We start from the raw sequence: 24579 nt of genomic DNA on the forward strand, positions 1-24579 counted from the left end.
CGTTGTTACAATATTATAGTAGCTACAATAAAAATTTTAAAATGATTTTAACTAAGTTAAAATAATTTTAATGGAGTTTAAATAATTTTAATTAATTTGATAAATAATATTTTGATATAATATAATATTCTATGTATAATAATTTTGATTAAAATGAAATATTATATTTTATTATATTATAGCAGCTACTCTATCGCTGTTATAAAAATAGTGAAAGTAAAGTATTCTAGGGATAAAAAAATGATGAGATATCCCTTTGATATTTTTTATAAAATGAATATTTATTTGATAATTCTTAAATGCAAATGCTCTTTTGATTTTTATCTTTGTTTTATTTTATATTTTTATTAATCCAAATATTGAGTCTTGGATCCAACTAGTTCTGAAGATAGATGACCTTTCCCCTATTCGCTGGCCGAGTATATCCAAAAGCGCAAGTGAATTCTAACCCAACTGTTAAAATATTTAGGGATAAATATTTTATTATGGATAAATATTTTATTATTTTTTTTATAGAATAATTCTCCTAGAATAGGTCCCTATATTCGTGTATAAATAGGAGCTTATCTCTTGTAATAAAACAAGATTCTATATTATTTTACATGGTATCAGAGCGAGATTAGGTTTTTTTTTCCGCTGCCACGTGCGAAGGAGCTTTCCTCTCCTTCCTCCGAATCGCGACGTCTTCTTCCTCATCCTGCGCTTCTGCCTCGCCGTCGACCAAGCGCCCCTGATTTCAGCGTTTGGAGCATGGCACCACGTGAAGGAGCCTTCCTCTCCTTCCTTCGGATCACGGCGTCGACCGAATCACGCCTCTGTCTCACAATCGACAGAGGACTGAGCGCATCTGTCCTGCGATTCTACTGCTTCATTGGTGGCTAGAAACATCTCTCCCAATCGCGATTCCTCCCAATCACGATCCCTCCCAATCGACGGTGTTCCTGCACCGCATCCCTGCGTCTACGTGGCGTCTCTCGACAGCGGCCACATAGACATTGGGTCGCAGGACGCTCAGCAACCATAGTGCCGCCAAGAGCAAATATAAAAGGTGCGATTTTGACCATCCCCATCCTTTTTTTTCCCTCCTCGCTTTCTCCCTCCCAGAAGCAACAATGGCAGAGGTGGTTAGGTCACGAGCTTGCGCTTTCCAAAGAGAGCAAGCAGTGCGTGAATGCTTTGGATGGCGAAACAAGGCTTCAGTACGCTTCCTTACTCATGAACTTTGGTCTCTCGAAACAACAACAAACTTCCACCTCGTAAGGGTGGCAAAAGACGCTCTTGGTGTGATCATTACCACCGACCAGAATGCATGATTGATAAACATTGGAGTCTACATGGTCGATCTTCCCGTGCTACGCAAATCGTCCAAAGTTCTATCGCTCCTTCAGCTTCCACTTCACAGTTGCCACCAAATCCAACCCCACCGTCTTCCTATAACGACTTTCTGAAATGGTATGAGAATCGAAAGGTCTCTGATTCCCCTATTGCTGTTGCACTCACTGGTAATTCCTTTCCTGGCATATCTCTCTTCAAGTTCTTGGGTTCTTGATTCCGAGGCCACCGATCATATCACTGGTAATAGATCACTTTTTTCTTCTCTCTCTACTTTTGGTTATTTACCCTTTGTCACCATGATAAATGGTTCTCAAATTCAGTCTCAGGGTGTCGGTATTGTTCATTATTCTACATCTCTTTCTATTCATAATGTTCTTTATATTCCCGGTGCTCCCTTTAATTTATTATCAATTAGTCAGCTTACTCGGTCTCTTGATTGTGTCATCTCGTTTACTAAATCTTCTGTTTCCTTACAGGACCAGAGTACGAGGAGGATGATTGACTTCGGACATGAGTCTCATGGCCTATATCGGCTTCAACAGCCCTCTCTTGTTGGTTTGGCGGTGGCATATTCTCTTCTTATTCATGCTCAGTTGGGACATTCAGGTCTTGATAAGTTGAAACAATTACATCCTGGTTTTTCTCACTTAGATTCTTTATCTTATGAATCATGTCAATTAGGAAAGCATGTTCGTAGTTATTTTTCTCCTCGCACTGTGAGTCGAGCTACGTCACCTTTTATTTTAGTTCATTTCGATGTTTGGGGTCCGAGTCGTGTCTCTTCTACATTAGGGTCATAAAACTTTGTTACCTTTATAGACGATTTTTTCTGTTGCACTTGGTTATATCTGATGAAAGATCATTCGGAGTTATTTTCTCTTTTTCAATCTTTTTTCTATAAAATTAAAACTCAATTTGGTATTTCTCTTCGAACCTTACAGAGTGATAATACACATGAGTATCTATATACTCCATTTCAGACCTTCTTGGTGTCTCATGGTGTGTTGCATCGTACGTCTTATCCTCATACCCCTCAACAAAATGGAGTTGCTGAACTCAAGAATCGCCATCTTCTTGAAACCACCCGAACTCTTCTTCTCCACTCTCATGTTCCTCTTCAGTTTTAGAGTGACGCTGTACTTATTGCAAGTTATCTAATCAATCGCATGCCTTCCTCCAGTCTACAAGGTCAAATACCTTATCATGTTCTTTATCCTCATCAACCTCTTCATCCTTTACCACCTAAGGTCTTTGGTTCCATATGTTTTGCTCATGCTCTCGATCCTAGCATTGGCAAACTCTCTCTCCGGTCTCATAAATGTGTCTTCCTTGGATATCCATGGTCCCAAAAAGGGTACAAGTGTTATTCCCCTACTTTCCGTCGGTACTTCATCTCTGCTGATGTCACATTCTTTGATTCGGTTCTATTTTTTGGGCCTAACAGATCTCTGTCCAAGTTTTCTCCTTCTACGCCTGCACCAATGATTATCTTTTATCCTCTAAAGGAGTCTTGATCACCTTCGGAGATATCTCCTCCATTACAGGTTTATCAGCGTCGTCCTCATCCTGCTTTGTCGTTGACCACCACTAACACTATCATGGACATATCTTTGGAGCCAAGTTTTTCACCTCATCCTCCAGTCTCATCTCCTAAGTCTGATATTCTCATTGCACTTCGGAAAGGTATGTGTTCTACTCGTAATCCTTCTCCTCATTATATTTCTTTGAGTTATCATCGTGTTTCTCCTTCCTATTTTGCTTGTCTTTCCTCCTTGTCGTCTATTTCTCTTCCGAAGACTGTAGATGATGCCTTTACCCATCCAAGATGGAAACAGGCTATGCTCGATGAAATATGTGCCTTACAAAGCAGTGGGACTTGGGACCTCGTTCCTCTACCACCAGGGAAGTCAATTGTCGATTGTCGATTGTCGATGGGTATATACCGTGAAGGTTGGTCTAGACGGAAAAGTTGACCAACTTAAGGCTCGTCTCATTGCTAAAGGATATACTCAGATCTTCGGATTGGATTATGAGGACACTTTTTCTCCTATTGCCAAGCTGTCTTCTGTGTGCTTATTCCTGTCCATTGTTGCAATTCGACATTGGCCTCTTTATCAGTTGGACATCAAAAATGTTTTCTTACATGGTGACCTGCTCAAGGAAGTCTACATGGAGCAACCTCCGTATTTTGTTGCACAGGGGGAGTCTTCTGGTCTTGTATGTCGCTTGCGAAAATCTTTATATGACCTCAAGCAGTCTCCCAGAGCATGGTTTGATAGATTTAGTACTGTAATTCAACAGTTTGGCATGACTCAGAGTGAGGCTGACCATTCTGTCTTTTATCATCATTCATCTACTGGTTGCATCTACTTAGTAGTTTATGTTGATGATATTGTTATCGCAGGTAGTGATCATCTCGGGATTTCACAGGTGAAACAACATCTTTTCAAATATTTTCAGATAAAAGATCTCGGCAAACTCAAATATTTTTTGGAGATAGAGATAGCACAGTCCAAAGATGGGATTATCATATCCAAAAGAAGTATGCAATGAATATTCTAGAAGAAACAGACATGTTAAACTCAAAGATAGTTGACACACCTATAAATGCTAATGTCAAGCTCATACCAAATCAGGGGGAGCCTCGTCCAGATCCTGAACAATACAGACGATTAGTAGGGAGATTAAGCTACCTTACTGTTACTCGTCCGAATATCTCTTTAACAGTAAGTGTAGTAAGTCAATTTCTCAACTCTTCATGCAAGGAACATTGGGATGTTGTGACACGCATTATTCGATATATCAGAGGTGCTCCAGGAAAGAGTCTTTTGTACGAAGACAATGGACATACTCGAGTCGTAGGCTATTCTGATACAGATTGGGCAGAATCTCCCATTGATAGGAAATCTACTTCTGATTTTTGTATATTTGTCGGAGATAATCTTATTTCTTGGAAAAGCAAAAAGCAAAATGTTGTGGCAAGATCCAGTACAGAGGCAGAATATCGAGCTATGGTCATAGCCAGTCAAGAGCTTATATGGCTCAAACAATTACTTCAAGAGCTAAGATTTGGAGAGGTTACACAAATGTCACTTATATGTGACAATCAAGCCGCAATGCATATCACCTCGAATCCAGTTTTTCATAAAAGGACAAAACATATTGAAATTAACTATCACTTTATCAGAGAAAAAGTCATATCTGGTGAAATATCTATTAGTTTTATTAACTCACAGGATTAACTAGCAGATATATTTATCAAGTTACTGAGAGGTCCTCGAATTGACTACATATGTAATAAGCTGGGTACATATGATTTATATTCTCCAGCTTAAGGAAGAGTGTTAGAATATTTAGGGATAAATATTCTGTTAGAGATAAATATTTCATTTTTCTTTTTTTATAGAATAATTCTCTTAAAATAGGTCCCTATATTCATATATAAATAAGGATTTATCTCTTGTAATAAAATAAGATTTCATATTATTTTATATCAACAATCCTAGTAATTCAAGCACTATGGGTGTCAAATTACCCTGCATGAGAATTGAATTCCGAGTGCTCATTTATAGACAACTTTTGGACAAAAATTAATAGTTTAGTTAGGATTCTTAGAAAGATCTTATAATGGTTTTAAAAAATTATATTGAAGATGGAAGCATATTAGCAAGTCTGTTTACATCTTTAAAATCAAGAATTTAGATCGCTATAAAACCTGTTTTAAGAAACAAATTCACTTAAAGCACAAATGCACGTGGACCCCCACCACATCAAGATATCACAGTTTTTGTTGTTACTTGCACCATTATTAAGATTTGCAATTTTTTTTTTGTTGTTGTTACTGATATCATTTCTTAATCTACACCAGCAACAAATAGGACAATTTCACAACACATCAGCATGTCGAACAAACTTTACAAACAAAAATTTGCCATTAAAATGGAGTCCTCGATTATCAACAACAGAAAAATCGAATGAACACGGTGTGATGGATTAAAAGGAGCACCTCAACTCCTGGAAGCAAATGCAACAGGAAGCGCACACAAAAACTCAAGTTGGAAACTGTTATATACACTTCAATATCATATCATGAATTATGTCAAGGCTGCAGCTTTGTTGGATCATATTGGGGTGATATTAGATTTGTAATTAGTCTGATCAAATCATTAACTTAAGGGCTGGGAATGATTGAAGTGCACTGCAATCTCTCATTATGCTGCAATGACTATGATCACGATGAGTAGGATGATACCAAAAATCATCAAAAGCAGACACATCTGCACAAACACCAGCCAACTCAAATACATAAAGAGAAATAGAAGACAGATTAATTCTTTTTGAAAGACAGAAGTCGATCTTACGAGGGATGTGTTTGACTTTTGGGTTTTTTCTGCCTTTTTAAGCTGGGATTTTGCTTGTAAAGTTGCTGCGTGAGAGTTCTCAATGTGGGAGTTGATGTCATCTGTAGGAAAATTAAGCTTAACAAAGAGTAAGACACAAAAGAAGATGAACATTATAAAGTTAATTTTCTTACCAATTACAATTCCTTGATCGTTAACCAGTACGGCAAGGTCCTTGAATATTTCATTTACCTGACCAATCTGCTGCTGAATTTCTTTAATGCCCTGTTCTCTTTCCTCAATGATTGCCTCGTTGAAAACAATCTCATTATCCAACAACAACAACTCTTGCCTACACGATGAAAATCAATGATGTATCTTAGGAAAATATGCAAAAGCATCTCTTGGAAAAAAAGATGCTGGAATTCATCACAAATTCTCCTGAAATTGTATAAACTAAGATACAATGATTAGAACTACGGACTTGCTCATTACCAAGAACAATCAAGGAAAAATTTGCAATTAGCCTTATTGTTCAAGAAGCCTAATATGGGACTGGCTAAATAGACCAATATGATCAAATCCATGTAGATACTCAATATGCCAATCAAGTTATACACTAAAAGTAGATTAACTATTCAAATGTTACGCATTCTTGTTGGCGATGACTTTTATGTAAAACCACAATAATAGTGTATTTTAGCTAACAGAAATTGCAGCATTATCATTTAGCTCAAGAAGTTAGTGACTATTTGGGCCTGCTGAGGATCATGTGATGCTGAAATCTAGATTAATTCTGGAGAGGGAAAACAAATGTCTAACTAAGATTGAGTTGGGTAGTGGCCTGACAGCAGGATTGCTAGATAGGCAACCCAGATTGAACGAAATTAGAAGGGTGGTTCATTTGTTGAAACTGCAGCAACAGAAATATATCTCTTCTCATGTTTAATTCCACACTGCTGAGAATCTTGCATGCTTGTGAGTGTTCCTCTGATAGCAAGCTTCAAGTATTGACATTGATCAAAGGTCTTAACTTTGCAGCTAACCCAAGAAGCAAAGCTCGTTAAAACTAGATCTTGACATCAGAAAAATATAGATCTGTGCTACTTAATATATTGCTCTTCTCTTTCGAAAATTACTTTGATTAAATTTGTAGGTTTAATTATTTGCATTAACTTAGATTTTCTCAGAAAGCTTTCACTCTACTTTTAAAAAATTATTTGCTTAGTCACTTATTTGTTTTAGCCGATCCCACTTAGTCAGATGCTTGAATGTGGTTATTGTTGTTGTAGTCTCTTATCTATTTTCCTAATTTTGTTTTCTCTACAAAAAACACATTGTTTAGTCTTTGTTGTTTCATAATTAATTATGCTTTTTTATTTTATAATTTTCATTACTTGTCTAGCTTCACAGCCGCCATGATGACAAAAAATACCACTATGAAAGATATACATTCATGGAGTCACTACCTTGAATCCTAGTTATTCTTTATATTATGTAATCAAGTTACTCTTTGAGCTGTTAGATTGCATAAGATAGCCGTATAGATAGTGTGTTGTCGCATATGTTACCTAATTTTGGGAAATCCAATAGAAATTATTTAGTACTTAAAGTTTTCATCAATATTTTATTCCATAAGTAATGGTCACTAGGTTGTCAATTCTGACTTAGGAAACTTGCTTAGATATCTACTAGGAGAAAAATTAAAGATTTGGAATTGCATTTTGTTGATTGTTGAATTTGCCAGTAATAATTTTATAAATCAATCTAATGTTAAATGTTCTTTTGATGTTATTTAAGGATCTCAAGCTTATCAACTGTTGGATTCAATTCTACAATCTATCACCTACTGCTCTTCTAGATTTGTTGAGTTTTGAATGTGTCTGATAGATTCATGGAGATGTTAGAAGGAAAATTCCACTATATAGACATAATGAGCGCAATATAGGAGAATAGGTCCTTTTCTCATTCACCTTGTAATTTGCTAAAAACTTTTCTAAGAGTTTCAGCCCCACTCCACTTATCACTTTTGTATTGTGAGAAAAAATAGTATTAATGTGTATGCTATTGACTTACCTGAACATTAATTCTATTTTCATATAGAGGACTTATCATTATATCAAGGGGCATTCGAGTCATTTTCTTATTAATTTGCCTATAAGTTGTATTCCTACCACTCCAGTGCGTGCATCTCCCTTTGCAGCATGGTTAACTCCCCTCAAATTGAGAGCAAATTGAATATGTGGACAGCACTAGTTCCCACGAAAGCACTCATCCGAACCTAGTTATATATATATATATATATATATATATATATATATATATGAAGCCTGGAACATGAAAGATGAACTCCATCAGATTGCTTTCAAGATCTTTGCTGAGATCACAAGTGTAATTCACTTCTCAAGAGAAGCCTCTTCATTGTCCACTGCGCATCTATGCTCACATTCCAGAGCTTGATTTGGAGTGCCTTGTGACTCAACAAGGTTGACTTCTTTTTTGATGAGACAAGATAAGTCAATAGACAATTTTTAGGTTTAAAAATATTTAAGTTGTAAGTTTTTTTTTACGTAGTTATAAGGCCCATTGTTATGCTTTTACTAGGTATTAAACTGATTGAGATTGGAACTTTTTTTTTATTTGCGAATAAGTTAGTAGAATGAACCATTCTTTAGTTCTATAAATGAGCCCTCAAACACTTATGTAATTCATCTTTAAGTTTAATAAAATTTTCCTCTTTGTAAGTTTTCTTCTCTATTTTTTGTGTTGATGTTTCATCTAGATAAGTAAATACAATGATCGACCACCTGTTATATGTGAAGTGTGAACCATGTATGCACATCAGGAGGAATTTTACATCTGAACCATGTACACAATGTACCAAACTAGGTTTTTTCCAAGTAGACACTAAGTTACTCAATAGTAAATGTTAGTGAAAAACTTTGAGAGTAAATGTTCAAAGGCATAAAATGGTGAATTTTATTGCCAATCTTTCTATCCAAATTATCATAATCTTTTATACAACAATTACCTCTAATACACACATTAATTAGTAATCAATGTAATTAGTAGTAGAGAGCCTAAAGACTGTTAACAACAATAACCTATAAATGGTTTAATTGGTTGATAGTGTTCACAGACTTTCTTGACAATGTAAGTAGAAGAAGAGATTATGAAGATGTGATGTTTAATCTGCCTCAATCAAGACCTACTCTGCAGCAATCAAGGTTGCATCGCCCCAATCAAGGCCATTTGTCCTGATCAAGGCCAACCCCTCCTACCCCATAATGTAAATGGGGTTGAAATGGAATGACCCAATATAGGAGGCGTGGCAAGGATGGGATATAAAAAAAAAAAAAAAAAATCCTGCATTGCTCGCCACTTATAAAATTTAACTTAATAATATATAAAGATTTTATTAATTATCATATACATATGTATAATATATTTTATTGCTCTGTTTTGAACCCTACTCCCACGAGAATTAGAGCAAGGTGGTGATAGAGAAGAAAAGTTCATCGTACAAGCTGCCTTGCCTGTTTTGGGGTAGGATGGGAAGTTAAAACCCACGCATATGACATCCTGCTCCATTGTCATCTCTAATGGCAAAAACATAGCTTGTGATCTAAAACATGTGAATTTTAACAAAATAACTACAGAAGTTGGTATTCCTAGAATCATAAGGTCCCTGCAGACATGTGATGTAAAACCAAGATTGTATACTATGCACCCCTCACCTTACCCATTAGAAGTAGGTCATGGATTTTGGTTCGTTAAGTAATTTGTACAGGCAAACTGACTTTTCCATAAGTGATAGAAAATAAGCAGTAAAGAACCTAGAATCATGGGCATACTAGGAAAAGACTTGGACAAGAGATCACCTCCTAGATTCTGCAAGCAGAGCACGTTGTTCCAGAGTTTTGCCAGAACTAGAGTCCACTTCAGTTGCATCATAACTGTACATACAAACAGACATTAACATACGGTAACCACAGTAAGTCAATAATTAGAGTGGCAATTAAATAAATAAATGAATCAACTATATTTAACAGGTCATTTGATTAATTAGCCTAACTAAATCTACTAGTTCATATATGAAAACACCCATGACAACTCCCATGTAAAAGCCCATCCAACCCCTCCCCAAAAAAAACATACAGGGATGCATGTCAAGTAAAGAGACCCAGCAAATCAGTTGGAAATGGATGAATAGACACTTCTGTCGAAAGAAACCTTACTGTAATACTAATTTAAAAAGAAAATAATGATCTTACAAGTGACCAAAGTTGAAAGCCGAATTTGAAATCTGAGGAAAATGATCTTATAAGTGACCAAAGTTGAAAGATGACCACTAGCAAAACCAACCAATAGAAGCTATCGTATATCGTCCACCTTGTTGGTGCCGTGGAGATTAAGGAAAGAATTTAGCAGTTCAAACCAAAAACCCAAAAGCAAAATTCAAATTACTTTGAAGGAGGATTTGCTTCTGGAACCAGTGGGGCAAATGCAGTTGCTCTTTCAGCAGCCAACCTCTGAAATTTCTGGAACTCCTTCAGGATATTTTGGAAATCCTTTGCAAGTTTTGCATCCGCAACTTTTTTGCTTGCCTACAGATTTGGTAAATACTTGATCACATGCAAAACATTTAATCACAAGTTTCAACGAGTATCCGCTGTATTTGCAATGAGAAAGATCTAAGGGAGATCTTGGTGCCATGCAAGAAAATTGGTCATGTGAAAGGAGTATGGAGGAATGCTAGCAATCAATTCAAATTTAGTGGCAATCAACTTTTGATCAGATACTTCTCCTTTAGGGAAATGAATGATGTAGTATGCACAAAAACACATGTTATGCTTCTCCAATGTCTTTTCTGAAAACAAAGGGGTCCACCCATAAAGAAGGAATAGAGTATTATTTTCATAACTTGGCGGACTGTTGCCTTTTGTGCAGATAGCAGGTGGGTTATTTTCCACTAATCTGAATTAGGAATGATGAATAATTTCAGCAAAACAAGTCACTATGCCCTACCTATTGTTATCCCTATAGAAACCAAATCAAACTGCTTGCACCCTACCATAAATACGAGATCAGAAAAAAAAAAGTATTTCCATCATCGGCACCAACAAGAAAAAGTTGAATAAGACAAGTTTGTTTAGGGTTCAGAGTTCACTGGATAACTTGACACCAGTTGATAAAGTTCATGTATTTCATAATTATGTTAAACCTGCAAAAATAGATATCGATTTCTTGATATGGATAAAATTCCAAAAAAAGGAATGGTAGCTAAAAACCAATATTTTACCCATTGGTAAGAAGATTCATTGAGTGATACATGGATGGAAACTTGTATGAATTAATCTCGAAACAAATACAAATGAGTAAAATCATTCTTAATTTTATTATTAATCGATATAGTATTAAAAGTAAAAAATACAAGTGAAAGAGGATTAAATGGATAGACATCATATATCATTCTATCTTGACATGATTGTAGAGTACAACATAGTACAACAAAATTTAACTTAACAGATTATCTAATTGATACTCCTTTTTATAAGTAAATAAGCAAAGTGAAAGATATTGAAGGAATAAAACCCATCTAAAACATGAATCTCAGGGAACACATATTCAGAAACTCTACAATCCCAGTTTCTGGTACAGAATTTTTACCTACCTTTCTAAAAAGGATAGGTAAATGCCTTCTTTTCTTTTTCCTCTTCATCCCCTTCCACCACCACTAATTCACCACCAACATTATTCATCAGCACAGTAACTAATCGGTCTCATTTCGATTAACCACTGAAGCTCTAGCTCATAATAAGATTTAAACCTTGATATTGCTAATGGATTGAAACAATAATATCATCTATGATTAATTAATTTTGTGAAAAAACTATACAAATTTGAATCTAAAGTTTCTTCTTGCCAGAAGCCCTAATCATGTCATTAAGATATGCTACTGTCAGACAAACTTTGTAATCACCAATCAAAACTAGTGCTATGCTGATGCCATGAGATTAAATAAGAGAAAAATATATGGAAAGAATTGAAACTTACACTGACTTCAACACGATGATCTATTTCACTCGCTAGTTTAAGTTTGGCAGAAGTGTCTTTAACCATCTGTGTAATTTGTAGCCTTGTATTGTTCCTGCTAGGAAAAATATCAAGTAATAAGTGTACAGAAAAAATTCCATAGAAGAATTGATTTTGTATGGAAAATGCTAAACATACAACCACTACATAAAAGAAATTGTTAAAACTAAATGGAAAGCTGATATGATTGAAAAGTAAAAAAATGGCATAAAGGACTAGGACAGCAATTAGAAGTTTGCACAGAAAAACCCAGTAATGGGATCATGTGATTTCAAGACTACTATAAGTTGTATTACAGTTTGATTCAACAATGCCTAACTGGGGATCATGTAACTTCAAAGACATTATAAGGCATTGATGGTTTAGGCCGTGGATAGCTTAACCAGGGTGTTAGTGTTACATCACTTTAGGAATACAAAGGGCATGTAATATAGTAAGGGCTACAATGCCTAACTAGGAAATCATGTGACCAAATAAATACTTTAGAATTAAGAGCCGCCTCTAGCTTACATTTGGGTGTTTCACCTTTTTTTGTGATGAGGTTAAGTCATATGAGGATAAAGGTTTACATGATATTTATTTTAAGTCTGGCATGTTTAAAGATCTTGCGTGTTTATAAATAGATATATCTTTTACCTAACTTATTTTTCTTTAATATCTTATGAGGCTCTCCTACTAGTTTTACTCACAATTTTTTACTTATTGCTCCAGATTAGACTGAGGTGGTGGTATGTGTGTCAAGTTAAATTTTTAGACAGACTGATACATTTGATGCTCCAAGCATTGCTACTATTGGAGTTGGAGTTTATCATGACTTGTGGAGTTTTTAAAGGCATTTTATTGTTATTTCATTTTTTAGCTTCCTTTTGATGATTATGAGACTTGTTGTACATTATTTATTGCTTTCACACCTTAGGCATAGTAGCATGGTGTTTTAGGCATCTATTATCATAATAGATAATTCTTGTCTAATCATTGTGTCTGTGATGGTTTTGTCTCCTATGAATGTCATGTTAGGAATGTTATCTAGTGTCTCGATGGTACAATCGTTTAACCTACACAAGGGAAGCACTCAAAGTGAGTGTTCCTAGCCATGGGAAAAACTCACTTGGGGCGTGACACAATAACTAACATTCACTTTAAGAAATTTAAATGAGAATTTTAAAGTCACAAAGCTAATGCTCTTAAAGGCATATATATAGCTTTCATGGAAGCATGATGTTAATTACCCTTTGTAACTGATCAAATACCAGCTATTGACCTTTTTGCAATTTAAAGAGCTCACAGATGTAATGTAGCAGAAGAAATTAGGTTCCTCCTGTTTGATAAAATAGAAGAGAACTGAAAGTTTGTTTGTCTGCCATTTTACTACATAGATGCAACAGTAAAAAAGTGAGTGGATATCTGTTTAAAATCACATCAAAGTGATCTAACTATTCAATCAAACACTTCCATTGGGTGGACACCAAACTGATAGTAAACAAAAAGCATGTGAACAGTGATATAGCTATCTAGTGAAAATATCTAAATCTAAGCAATGTATAACCAATAATATCCCAACTATTTGGTTCAGCATTATAACCACAAGTTCACACTTGTACATATTAGTAAGAGAAACAAAATTAGCCTTTTTCTCAAAGAAAAGATGTGTCCATTGGACCTAATAGAATTTTAGCCATTCTTTTTTAAAGGGAAAAACATATTTTTTGCAGGAACAAAGGTTTTATATCAAAAGTTTATTCATATTGAGCATTTGAAAAAAAATTTAAAAATAAATTAATGCAGTTATTTCTGATGGTAAGGCCAGAAGCATGAGACCTCCTTAGACTAGCTTTATAGGGCAACATGAAAATATAAATATCCATGAATACTAACAGACATAGAACCATTTAATGAAGTGAGTAGCAACTTTATTTGAAGTTCTTATCCATGGGAACATTCATGTATCAATCTTAAAGTCAAAGGGCAATCAAAGTTAGACCAGACCATATCAGCATGAGTCAGTGTACCGAGATTATCTAGATCAATAGGAAAACCACAATAAGAAATAATAATAATAATAAATGCATTAAAGAAAATTGCGGCCCCCACAACTTATCGCGTAGCTCAGCGGTGTCCTTGGTAGTGCCGATATTGTTGACAAGGCGCTCGAAGTTGCGAACGGCTGTGTTGATCTGGAACAGCCCCGCGGCGACCGCCTGCGTCTGATCCTGCTTTCCGTTCATCAGATCCCTCCGGCCGACGAGCGGTCGCCCAGCCTCTAGGTCCTGGAAGCTCATTCTCTTTTCGATTCCAAGAGAACGAGAACCTAATCCGACGATGAATCCGGAACTGATCCCGTCCGCGAAAGACGACAGGGAATTCGCGGAAGCCTCGAGATCAAACTTGGCTTGATTGGGAGACAATTGAAGAATATGGATCGGGAAGAAGGAAAGATTGGTAGAGGCAAAAGCGAAGAAACCAAAATGGGAAAGAAAGCAAACCACCAAAGACACCAACACAAGAACAATAAAACGATTGAAAAGGCCGGCCACAAACAAATCAACGAATAAACACTTTAAATTTGAACAACTTTTAATCAGCAGTTTTGCCCAGAGATATATTATTTTAATGATTATTATAATAATTTTAATTAAGGATATTTTTAATATTAAACTTATTCTAAAATAGAACGTAGAGCGATAGGGGCCGTAGAGAGATATTTAAAAATTAAATTAGTGATAGAATGTTGTTTTGATAAATTAAAAAAATATATTTTTGTAAGATATAAATAGAAGGACGTCGTTTTTATTTTTTGCCTATATTTTTCTTAATATTACATTCTTTGAATGTGATTAAAATCAAATCGAATCGAACTGAATTAATCGAAACTGAACGAATTAAATTTTTTTAAATTAACTGAATTGATCAAATTTTAAATAAAAATTGGATAAATCAAATTGATAAAATATTGATTAATTTATTAAAAATTAAATTAATCTAAATAATTAAAATTTTTAAATATTATGAAAGATTTATTAATTAATTAGATATTTATAAATTTACTTATTTAAAAATTTATAAATTATTATTTTTTAATTAATTTAATTTATTCAATTTATTGAGTAATAAATTTTAAAATTAAAATCAAACTAAATTAATTAATTAATTTTTTAAAAAATATTTTTCAAAATAAAAAATAAATTTCGATTGAATCGATTTATTATTGAGTTTAATCGAATTATCCCATAGTCATGTTAATTTAGTACAACATTAAACTTTTTTTAATCTCGACATCCCCACAAATTATATTGTGGTACAAATTAAAAGTGTGAACTAGAGGCCAACCTGAAAAAACTGGTACCTTTTCCTATCTCCACGCTTGTCGCATCAAGGAAAATAGCAAACACTTGATCCATTTAAAATTAAGATGAAAGATCAGACGATAAAGCATGCACAAGATAACTAGAGATGGAGATAGAAGAGGAAGGGTAAGAGGAGTAGTACTCGGCCTTCTCTGCTGCTCTCCCCTGCCGGAATATTCTTCTTTCTGATTGTTATTCAACAAGAACAATGATCGAGGGAGCCAGAGCTCAGATGGTCGCAGTAGCCGTCGACAAGAATAAGAATAGCCAAGTCGCTCTCAAGTGGGCCTTGGACAATGTCGTCTCTACGGGGCAGGTCATCTTCCTGGTCCACGTTAAAACCAGGCATTCATGTAAGTCAAATGGAGTTAATTAGCAGCTCAGCCAAATATCTCTCAGTAGTTAAGGCATGCATTTAATCATCGATAGATCTCTTTGTTATTCGTGCCATGCAGCGACGAACATTAATCAAGAAGATGCCGTGTCTTCGGCCAGAGACGTTCTCGTTCCCTACCGATGTTTCTGTAGACGAAAGAATGTGAGTGAGCTCCTGCGCTCTTCCTGAAACATTACAGCTGGTTGATTAATGGAAAATGCATGGTAAAATTCAACAGGTTAGTTGCAAGGATGTCATATTAGAGGATACTGACGTTGCAAGGGCAATTCTGGACTTTGTCGTAAGTGCAGCAGTTGAGATTCTAATTTTAGGAGCATCGAAAGGTGGATTCATCAGGTGATGCATGATTGTATATGTTCGAATGCATGCTCCTGCACTTGATCTTAAGGGCCAGGGGAGGGGACACGAGTGGCATGCAGGGGCCTGATCTTTAGGGCTAGCTGATTTATTTCTTTGCTTGTTCTTAATTATTTCAGTCCTCGCTTCTTGTCTCAGATCATTTAGAAGCGTAGACACAAGTACCATGATTCACAAACATGTGCCTGATTTCTGCTCTGTGTACGTGATCTCCAAAGGGAGGATTTCTTACGCGAGAAAAGCCATCAGACCTGCACCGAGACAAGCAAATTCTCTTCTCGATCACGAAGCTGACCACCGCCATGCTGTTTCTGAAACGTGGAAACTACCGTCCGCAGAGCAAGAATCAAACAGAGGAATGCGCCACCAGACGATGAAATATAATAGCAATTGGAGCAACTCATCATCGAGCACCTCATCTTCGAGCAACTCATCACCGAGCAACTCCAGACCGAACATCACGCAACAAGCATCAGATAATCTTGATTCCAAATTCTTGGATCCTGACTCATTAGATGGCGAGGAAATCCCACCCAATATACCGGTGCGTGCATTGAGCTAGTATCCCTCTCCGTCAGACGATGAATCATGCATGTAGGTAAAATCCATTAACGTATTTTGGGATTTTTCAGGAAGAAATTAAAGCAGAGATTCTGAGACTCAGATTACAGATGAAGCAGACGATGCAGCAGCGATATTGCACGACCCAAGAAGCACTCGCCGCGAAGGAGAAGGTAAGTATATATATATTGACTAATCTTTCAACGAAGACCACCTCTAGCTAGAATCTTGCTATTTAATTTGCTCATGTCTTTTGTTGCATGCAGGCAACGCAGATTCGTCAATGGAAGTTGGAGGCACAAACAAGAGCAGAAGACAGTTCTGTGATTCATGCAATCCAAGAGCAAGCAAAGCACATGGCTGCACTCGAGTCAGCTGCGGCAGCCAACCGCATTGGCGAACGGGAATCCAAAAAAAGAATGGACGAAGAGAAGAAAGCACTCGAAGAGTCTAACGCGGGCTCATGCACCCTCGCAAACAGTAGTTATCTGCGTTGTAGAATTTACAGCATTGAAGAGATAGAGATGGCTACGGACTACTTCGCGGATGCGCGAAAAATCGGAGAAGGTGGGTACGGTCCCGTCTACCGATGCCATCTCGATCACACCCCGGTGGCCGTGAAGGTGCTGCGGCCGGACGCGGCCCAAGGGAAGGCACAGTTTAAGCAGGAGGTGGAGATACTGAGCTGCATTCGGCATCCCTGCATGGTGCTCCTCCTCGGCGCTTGCCCGGAGTACGGTTGCCTCGTGTACGAGTACATGGCGAACGGGAGCCTGGAGGACCGGCTGTTCCGAAGAGGGAATACGCCGGTGATTCCCTGGCAGCATCGATTCCGAATTGCAGCGGAGATCGGCACCGGACTGCTCTTCCTGCACCAGAACAAGCCTGAGCCGCTGGTGCACAGAGACCTTAAGCCCGCAAACATACTTCTCGATCACAACTACGTGAGCAAGATCGGCGACGTCGGACTAGCTCGCTTGGTTCCACCTTCCGTAGCAGACAATGTCACCCAATATCACATGACATCCGCAGCAGGAACATTCTGCTACATCGACCCGGAGTACCAACAGACCGGCATGCTGGGGATCAAGTCAGACGTGTACTCATTCGGCGTGCTGCTGCTTCAGCTGCTCACCGCAAGGCCTCCCATGGGCCTGACTCACCACGTCGAGCTTTCGATCGAAAATGGCTCGTTCGCAGAGATGCTGGATCCTGCAGTTCAAGATTGGCCAGTTGAGGAAGCTCTTTGCCTTGCGAAGCTAGCACTCAAATGCGCAGAGCTAAGAAGGAAGGACAGACCTGCTCTCAAAACTGCGGTAATGCCTGAGCTCAGCAGGTTGAAGATGATGGGGGAGGAAAACATGGAACAGTTCATGAGATCTAATCGCGGCGGCTACAACACATTCATGCCAATTGCAAGTAAGATCACTTAATGCTTCTTCATTTCTTCCTCAATTAACTTGCATATCGATCATTCTGTCTAAAATCTATACTTTGCCTGTGTTCTTCCTTCCTTCTTAGGACATGAAGAGTGGCAGATTGGATCTGAAGCCAAGTCCCAATCTTTTGGAATAGGCACAGCTTCCTATTGAAAGGGAGCTAGGGGAGGAAACAGGTCCGTGTAAAACATGGATTTGTATGTAATTAGAGATCGAGAGTATATTTAATTGTTCGTGTGATTCCACCAATTTTCCCCTTCTTTTTGTTTGAAAATACAACTAAGTTGTAGTCTCTCATGAAATATTTCATGTAGCTGAGACACAATCTTATTAAGTGTACGTATATCAATTTAATTGTATATTATTTATTTTGTTTGCCAATAAAAATGATTAAATAAGAAATACTAAATTATTGAGTCGTCGTTTAAAACATGTAATGGTTTTTAAAACATGTATGAGTATTGACGTGTGAGACTAAATTATTTTATTTAATATTTATGAAGAGTAAAAATAAAATAAAATAACATACTGTGTATAAATAACTAAGTTGAAGTTCCTAATTTAAACATGAGTTAGATTCATTCACATTCCATTAGTGACTGATTTAAAGTCTCTCTAAAGGAAAAGTTTAGACATAGAACTGTCGTCAATCCTAATTTTCTGTATCTTCATAGATTTAAATATACATTAGATTAAGTGTTTTTTATTGACTTAATATAAGATATTGATTCCGTTTGTGATGATAATTTTATCATTTAATTTTGATGAAGTTGAAAATTTTAAATTTTATAATAGTTGACTTTCTTTTGTGGTATCATAGTCATCGATCTCATGTTAAGTCATTCAAAAATTATAATATGAATCTCACATAAATTTACATTGTGTTTATGATCGTATCCATATATGCTGTCTATGATTTTATTATGAGAATTATTGTAATTATTCTAGTTATCTTGAATTTGAATATATAATTGTAATTTATTTTGTAATTATTATTATTATTTATTATGAATATTATTTGTATATTCATATATCTTGCTTGATTAAATTAGTTTAATTGTGAATATTCTATTTTTTAATAAATAATAATAATAATAAAGAATAAAGTGGGGGTTAATTTTAGTTAAGGATGACTCCACAATTTTTTTAAAGAATTCGGTTGAAAATAATGGAGGCAAATTTATTAGAGGAGTGACTTTCATTTAATTTTTGAATTTTACAAAGTATTTGGATAAAGATCTAGATTAAATTTGAAGTAACTTACTCTAGCTCCTAAATAGTCTTGTGACCTAGTTAATCTTCAACTTGATCCAATTAACCATCAATCATTGTCGACCAAATGATCACTATTGGTGACCACACACTAACAATTGTTGATCAATATTAATCAACCATCGACCATGTTGATTGACTAGTAACCAATGTTGATTGATCATTGACTAATTGTTGACTAGTATTAATTAATATTGATCGAGAATTGATTGGTGATTGTTGACCAACATTAATTGATATTTGATCGGTGACCAATGTTAAGGATGTTAACTAATGATTGTTAGTCCATGTTAACTAGAGACAATTGATTAATGTTGACCGATCGACACTAATATGTGAACATTGACTAACATTGATAGTGCGTTGATCGGTCATTGATTAATAAACTGAAACTAACCAATTCAACCTCTTGAGTCATCCAACAAACCAAATTGATCTTGTTGAGTCTTCAAGTTTTGTAAACTCCTATGTGCATTGTTCTCAATTTTTGTACACTTTGATGCAAATATCATAGAAGTGTAAGTCATATCTAACTCAAACACTTTTCAAACACTTCAAAAATCATTTGATGAAATTCAACCATTGGGAGCATTGTTTTCTCAACAAGTAGGACATGTGCAACTTATGTTATTAATTAGGTTGCTTTTAGTTTAATGAATATATTTTGTCTCCAACTTATTTATGGAGAGAAATCAATTGTAAATCATTTCAAAATGTTTGGTTCTTCAAGTTATGTCTATGTGCTAGATTCTAAGAGAAACAAATTAAATTTAAACATCATAAAGTGTACATCTTTATTAGTTGAAATGAAACACATAAATTTGTTATATAAGTAGATGTTATCTTTAATAAGTCGTCTTTAGAGGCGGATCCAGGAAAAGGAAGTACACTAGGCTTTGGATGTGGAAGGGGTAGACTAAGTAAAAAAAAATTTACAAAAAGAATCAATGTGTAATAATTTAATAGTAAAAACTTTTTTACAAATTTTTTTTTACAATAGATAAAAAAATCTTTAGGGTGGGCTAGAGCCTAGGATAGCCCTTCAGAAGATTCGTCCGGCCCCGTCTTCATATTTCTCTCCACGAAGTGTTATTTTGAATGCTGTTAGCACATATACTCAAGGTGATAAAAGTTGGTAGCTTTTCGACATGCAATGTCATGGAATTGCTTGTGTCTAGCAGTGCTCACTAGCTACAAGAAAAAGCAACTACCTAGATCGTTAAATATAATTAATCATCTATTTAACAATTAAAATTTTCAATTATTATATTTTCTGTTGTTAAATTAATGATTAAATTTTTATTCGTTGGTTAAGTTTAGTAATTGAATTTAATTTCATTCGATCACTAAATTTAATGATTGATTTTTCATTTAATCGCTAAATTTAGTAATCATTTTCAATTCAGTTGGTAAAGTAAACGACTAAATTTTTATTCAATCATTAATTTAATTTTAAAAATGATAATTTTTATTTTTAAATAAAAATTAATTTAATCAATTTAAATAATTTACAAAATTAAAAATCATAACAAAAATGAATTAATTAAATAAATTTAACAAAATAATATTTTTTAAAATCAAACTTTTACCTAAACCAAAAAAATCAAACATTAAAATTAATTTAGGGATCGATATAAAAAATCTAAGTCCCTCTTTGCGACATGGGTATGATACAAAAGAGGTTCATCACTTACAAAATGAAGATTTTCATAAAAGTCAGCCACTAGATCTAGGTTAATTGAGGTGGTGCAATAGAGAATAGTGGCAAGATGAAAATGAGCGATGATCTCCACCATATCAGGACAATAATTACGAAAAAATATTCATGGAGAAATTTAGCTGGTATAATTTTAAAGTTACATGGCCGCTCAGCTTGACCCTTACCCTTGGAAGGGTACATAGAAGACCCCTCACCACTCTTAATACGTTTAGACTTTCTACATGGATGCATGAATGCAACGACAATGCAATGCATGCAATGATAATGCAAAGTTAGTGACAAAAATAAGAAATGAATTCACAAGAAAAATTGAGAGGAGGTATACTTTGGTGCCATTTGAAGCGTAGAAATCCGAACGTGTGCTTAGCGGAGAAGAGACCACCTACGAGAAGAATGAACCAGTTAGGGTTAAATTGGAGATGTCGCAAACATGGGAAAGACAGGTCAGAGCCACCAGTCACCGTCGACTTACCAGAGGCGTAGGCGACGGGAGAAAATGACGCGCGGAACAGCCACACACCGGAGCACGCCGCCGAAGACGAGAGCGTGGCCGGAAAGAGGAATATCGCCGGAGATAATCGTCGGAGAAGAAAGAAATGCCACACAGTCGACTCAAAGAAGAGAATCGCAAGGTTAGGGTTCGACCGAATCGCGACATTTTAAAACGCGCGGAATCGAAATCAGTCAATTGATGAGAAACTCCCAGTCGACTGAACATATCTCAGTCGACTGTGATGGATCTCCAGTCGAGTCCATTTCGCCTCTGTTCCGGGTCAATCGACTGTATTTACAATTCAGTCGATTAGGATGAGGGTTTTGGCGAACACGCACAGGTATATCAGGTCAGTCGACTGGAATATAATTCCAGTCGAATCAAATTCGTTTCTGTTCGGGGTCAGTCGACTGGAGTTAAATCCCAGTCGACTGGAGTTGGTTCTGTGGCGAAGGTTGACCATCTTAGTCGATTGGAAATAAATTACAGTCGAGTCCATTTTGCTTCTGGTCCATGTCAGTCGACTGGATTTAAATTCCAGTCGAGTCCAAGTGGTTCTGTGTTGAAGAATGACAGGGATAGTCGACTGGAATGAAGTTCCAGTTGAGTCAAATTGCATACTGTATCTGTGTCAGTCGACTGGAATAAGAATCCAGTCGACTGGAATAAGAATCCAGTCGACTCTAATCGATTTTGTGTCGAGAATTCACTCGTTCGATCGACTGTATTTCTGAATTAGTCGACTGATATGAGTTCAGTCAGCTGATAGCCAGTATCAGTTGAGTGAAACGCTGAAAGAGTTAACATAGAGTTTCAATATAAGCCCAACCAAGATTAGGAGATCGATATAGTCGATATGGAATGTCGAAGCCATTTCGATCGACTGGTGTTGTGTGGACATTTTACTGGTTCAGCCGACTAGATTGGAAACCGAGTCGAATCTATTTAAGTTTAGATCAAATATGCCAGTTTATAAACAAGTTTAAGTTTCATTTGATACATTTATGACAAAATATATAGATAGTGCTCAAATGATATATTTCGATCGGGCACGCAATACTATCTGGAACCCCCGAGTACTACCTCTATCTGGAAGTCCTTAAGCAATTGATGTACAAATTGACTTTTCTACTTTTAAATTGACTTTTCTACTTTTAAAGTAAAGCAACAAATTGATATAACTACTAAAGCAACAAATTGATATGAAAAGTGTGTAGCAAGTGAAACGAATTGATATACTTTATAAGCACCAACTGAGTCTCCTTTATCTACTTTTCAAGCCCCAAAAGATTCTACTTTAGCGACTTGAAAAGTTGGTGCTAAAGTAGAATCATCCGCTCCGGCAAAAGTAGAGAAATTCGGGGCTTTTGCACCTCTCACTTCAGAATCTTTTGGTGCTGTTTTACTTGCTGCTTCTGTTGCTACTGTTACTACTGTTGCTGTTATAGTCGCCAGGGCTGCTGCTACTGAAGTTCCTGTTGCTAGGGCTGCCGCTGCTACTGAAGTTCCTGTTGCTTTCGAGTCCAGGGTTGATGCTGCTGGTGCAGTTCCTAGTGGTGCTGCTTTTGAGTCTACTGTTCCTGGTGCAGTTGCTCTTGGAGTTGCTGTTGCAGTTCCTAGTGTTGCTGTTTTTTAGTAGAGGAGTGCAGACTAGGGCTTTCCTGAGGAAGCCCTTAAGGCAAAAGAGGTTTCAGACTCTAAGGCAAAAGTAGAAGTAAATTACTACTCGGGGTAAAGAAAAGCATCCCAAGGGGCTTCGGATGTTGAGGAAGGCTTAGGCTCTTGAGTAGAGGGCTTCGGCTTTTGAGTAGGGATCCCTCGGCTTTGGAGTTCCTAGAGTTACTGCTTTGGAGTAAAGGAGTTCATACTTAGTAGGCGACTGAGTCGGGGTAAAGGAAAGCACCATAGGCTTCTGAGTAGGCACCTGCGGCTTCGGCTTAAGCACCTTAGGCTTTTGAGTTGTTCTTTTGATGTTTTTTCCTCTGCTGCTTTGTCCTCTTGTTTTTCCTCTGCTGCTTTGTCCTCTTGCAGGCTTTGAGTGTACAGATACCTATCTTACTTATCTAGGTATAGGAAAGAAATAGACTTCTGTCCTGTTGCCGGGGAAGACTTATATATCAGCACCAGACTTCTCAATTGAGGCTTCCTTAGTTGCAGCTTTTGTTGCTTGAAAAGTCAATAGTACGGATGCCGCTACTGAAGTTACTCTTCCTACGGATGCTGCTACTGAAGTTACTCTTCCTACGGATGCCGCTGGGGCAGTGACTTTAGAGTAGAGTAGTAGTGCTGCTCATGCTAGTGAGTTGAGTCTAGGAGGGCTGCTGATGGTGCTGAGTCCAGTAGGGCAGAAAGTGCTTACTAGTCCAGTGGGGCGGCTGCTGGGGCTACGAGTGGGGCTCTTTTAGTTGCGGCTTTACAGTAAAGGAATGTTGCTCCTGGTGTTGCTGAGTCTAGTGCTCCTGCTACTGTTGATGAGTAAACTTAAGAGTTGAGTTGCGAGCAATGTCATCAATTAAGGAAAGAAGAGGACAGACTTAGATGATCATCACGATACCTGGCACTTGAAGCTGGGTTTGAAGCTTTTGAAGTGACTTCTGGTGCGGCTTTCTTAGTTCCTTATGTTGCTTCCTTAGTTCCTTCTGTTGCTGCTTTCGAGTCGGAGTAGAGGAGGGCTGCTGGTGAAGTAAAGGATAGTGCACAGCAGGTGAGTCTAGTAGTGCCGCTTTAGAGTCGGAGTAGAGGAGTGACGCTGTTGGTGGTGAGTCCATTGCTCCTGCTCCTGTTGGAGTTCCTAGTGTTGCTACTGTTGCTGGGTCTTCGGCTTCTGAGGCGGGCTGCGGCTTCTGAGCCTAAAATCAAAGGAGATAAATAGCCCCAAAGGCCCTACTTACTATAATTAAGTTCTAATCCGCCTGTATATAATATAAGTACCTCTGCTACGCAGAGGCATATAAATAGCCTTTGGGGCTATTTACGAAAGGAGATAAATAGCCCCAAAGGCGTAAACTAATCCGTCTTACTATAATATAAAGTACCTCTGCTACGCAGAGTAGAGAAATAGCCTTTGGGGCTATTTACGAAAGGAGATAAATAGCCCCTTTGGCGTAGACTAACTGTAATACAGTAACAGAAGTACCTCTGCTACAACTTACTATATTTTTGGGGCTTTTTGAGTCGAAAAAAGACCCAAAGGCTAAGGAGATAAATAGCCCCAAAGGCGTAGAC

The 24579-nt window shown here is 36.8% G+C and overlaps 2 protein-coding genes across 3 annotated transcripts; one reads left to right on the top strand and one right to left on the bottom strand.

Moving 5' to 3' along the window:
• Window positions 1-5242: 5242 nt before the first annotated feature.
• LOC141813598 (syntaxin-22-like) lies at window positions 5243-14051 on the bottom strand. Of its 2 annotated transcripts, none has more exons than XM_074701554.1 (7): window positions 13863-14051; window positions 11733-11826; window positions 10143-10282; window positions 9557-9631; window positions 5870-6027; window positions 5697-5797; window positions 5243-5612 (listed from the first exon to the last, which is right to left on the bottom strand). In XM_074701554.1, exons 1-7 carry the CDS (start codon window positions 14048-14050, stop codon window positions 5547-5549), a joined length of 822 nt encoding a protein of 273 aa, XP_074557655.1. In that variant the 5' UTR covers window position 14051; the 3' UTR covers window positions 5243-5546. The 2 variants fall into 2 exon arrangements, with proteins under 2 accessions (XP_074557655.1, XP_074557656.1); XM_074701555.1 differs by lacking the exon at window positions 13863-14051 and adding an exon at window positions 13001-13179.
• A 1296-nt stretch (window positions 14052-15347) lies between these two features.
• On the top strand, window positions 15348-22990 carry LOC141813519 (U-box domain-containing protein 52-like). Its single transcript, XM_074701486.1, has 7 exons — window positions 15348-15468; window positions 15571-15653; window positions 15730-15848; window positions 16008-16338; window positions 16502-16603; window positions 16697-17849; window positions 22740-22990. Exons 1-7 carry the CDS (start codon window positions 15348-15350, stop codon window positions 22988-22990), a joined length of 2160 nt encoding a protein of 719 aa, XP_074557587.1.
• The last annotated feature ends 1589 nt before the right edge of the window (window positions 22991-24579 follow it).

The sequence above is a fragment of the Curcuma longa genome, chromosome 20 (assembly GCF_044706935.1).
Source record: "Curcuma longa cultivar G26 ecotype Majalengka, Jawa Barat chromosome 20, ITB_CL_G26_1.1, whole genome shotgun sequence".
NCBI lineage: Eukaryota > Viridiplantae > Streptophyta > Magnoliopsida > Zingiberales > Zingiberaceae > Curcuma > Curcuma longa.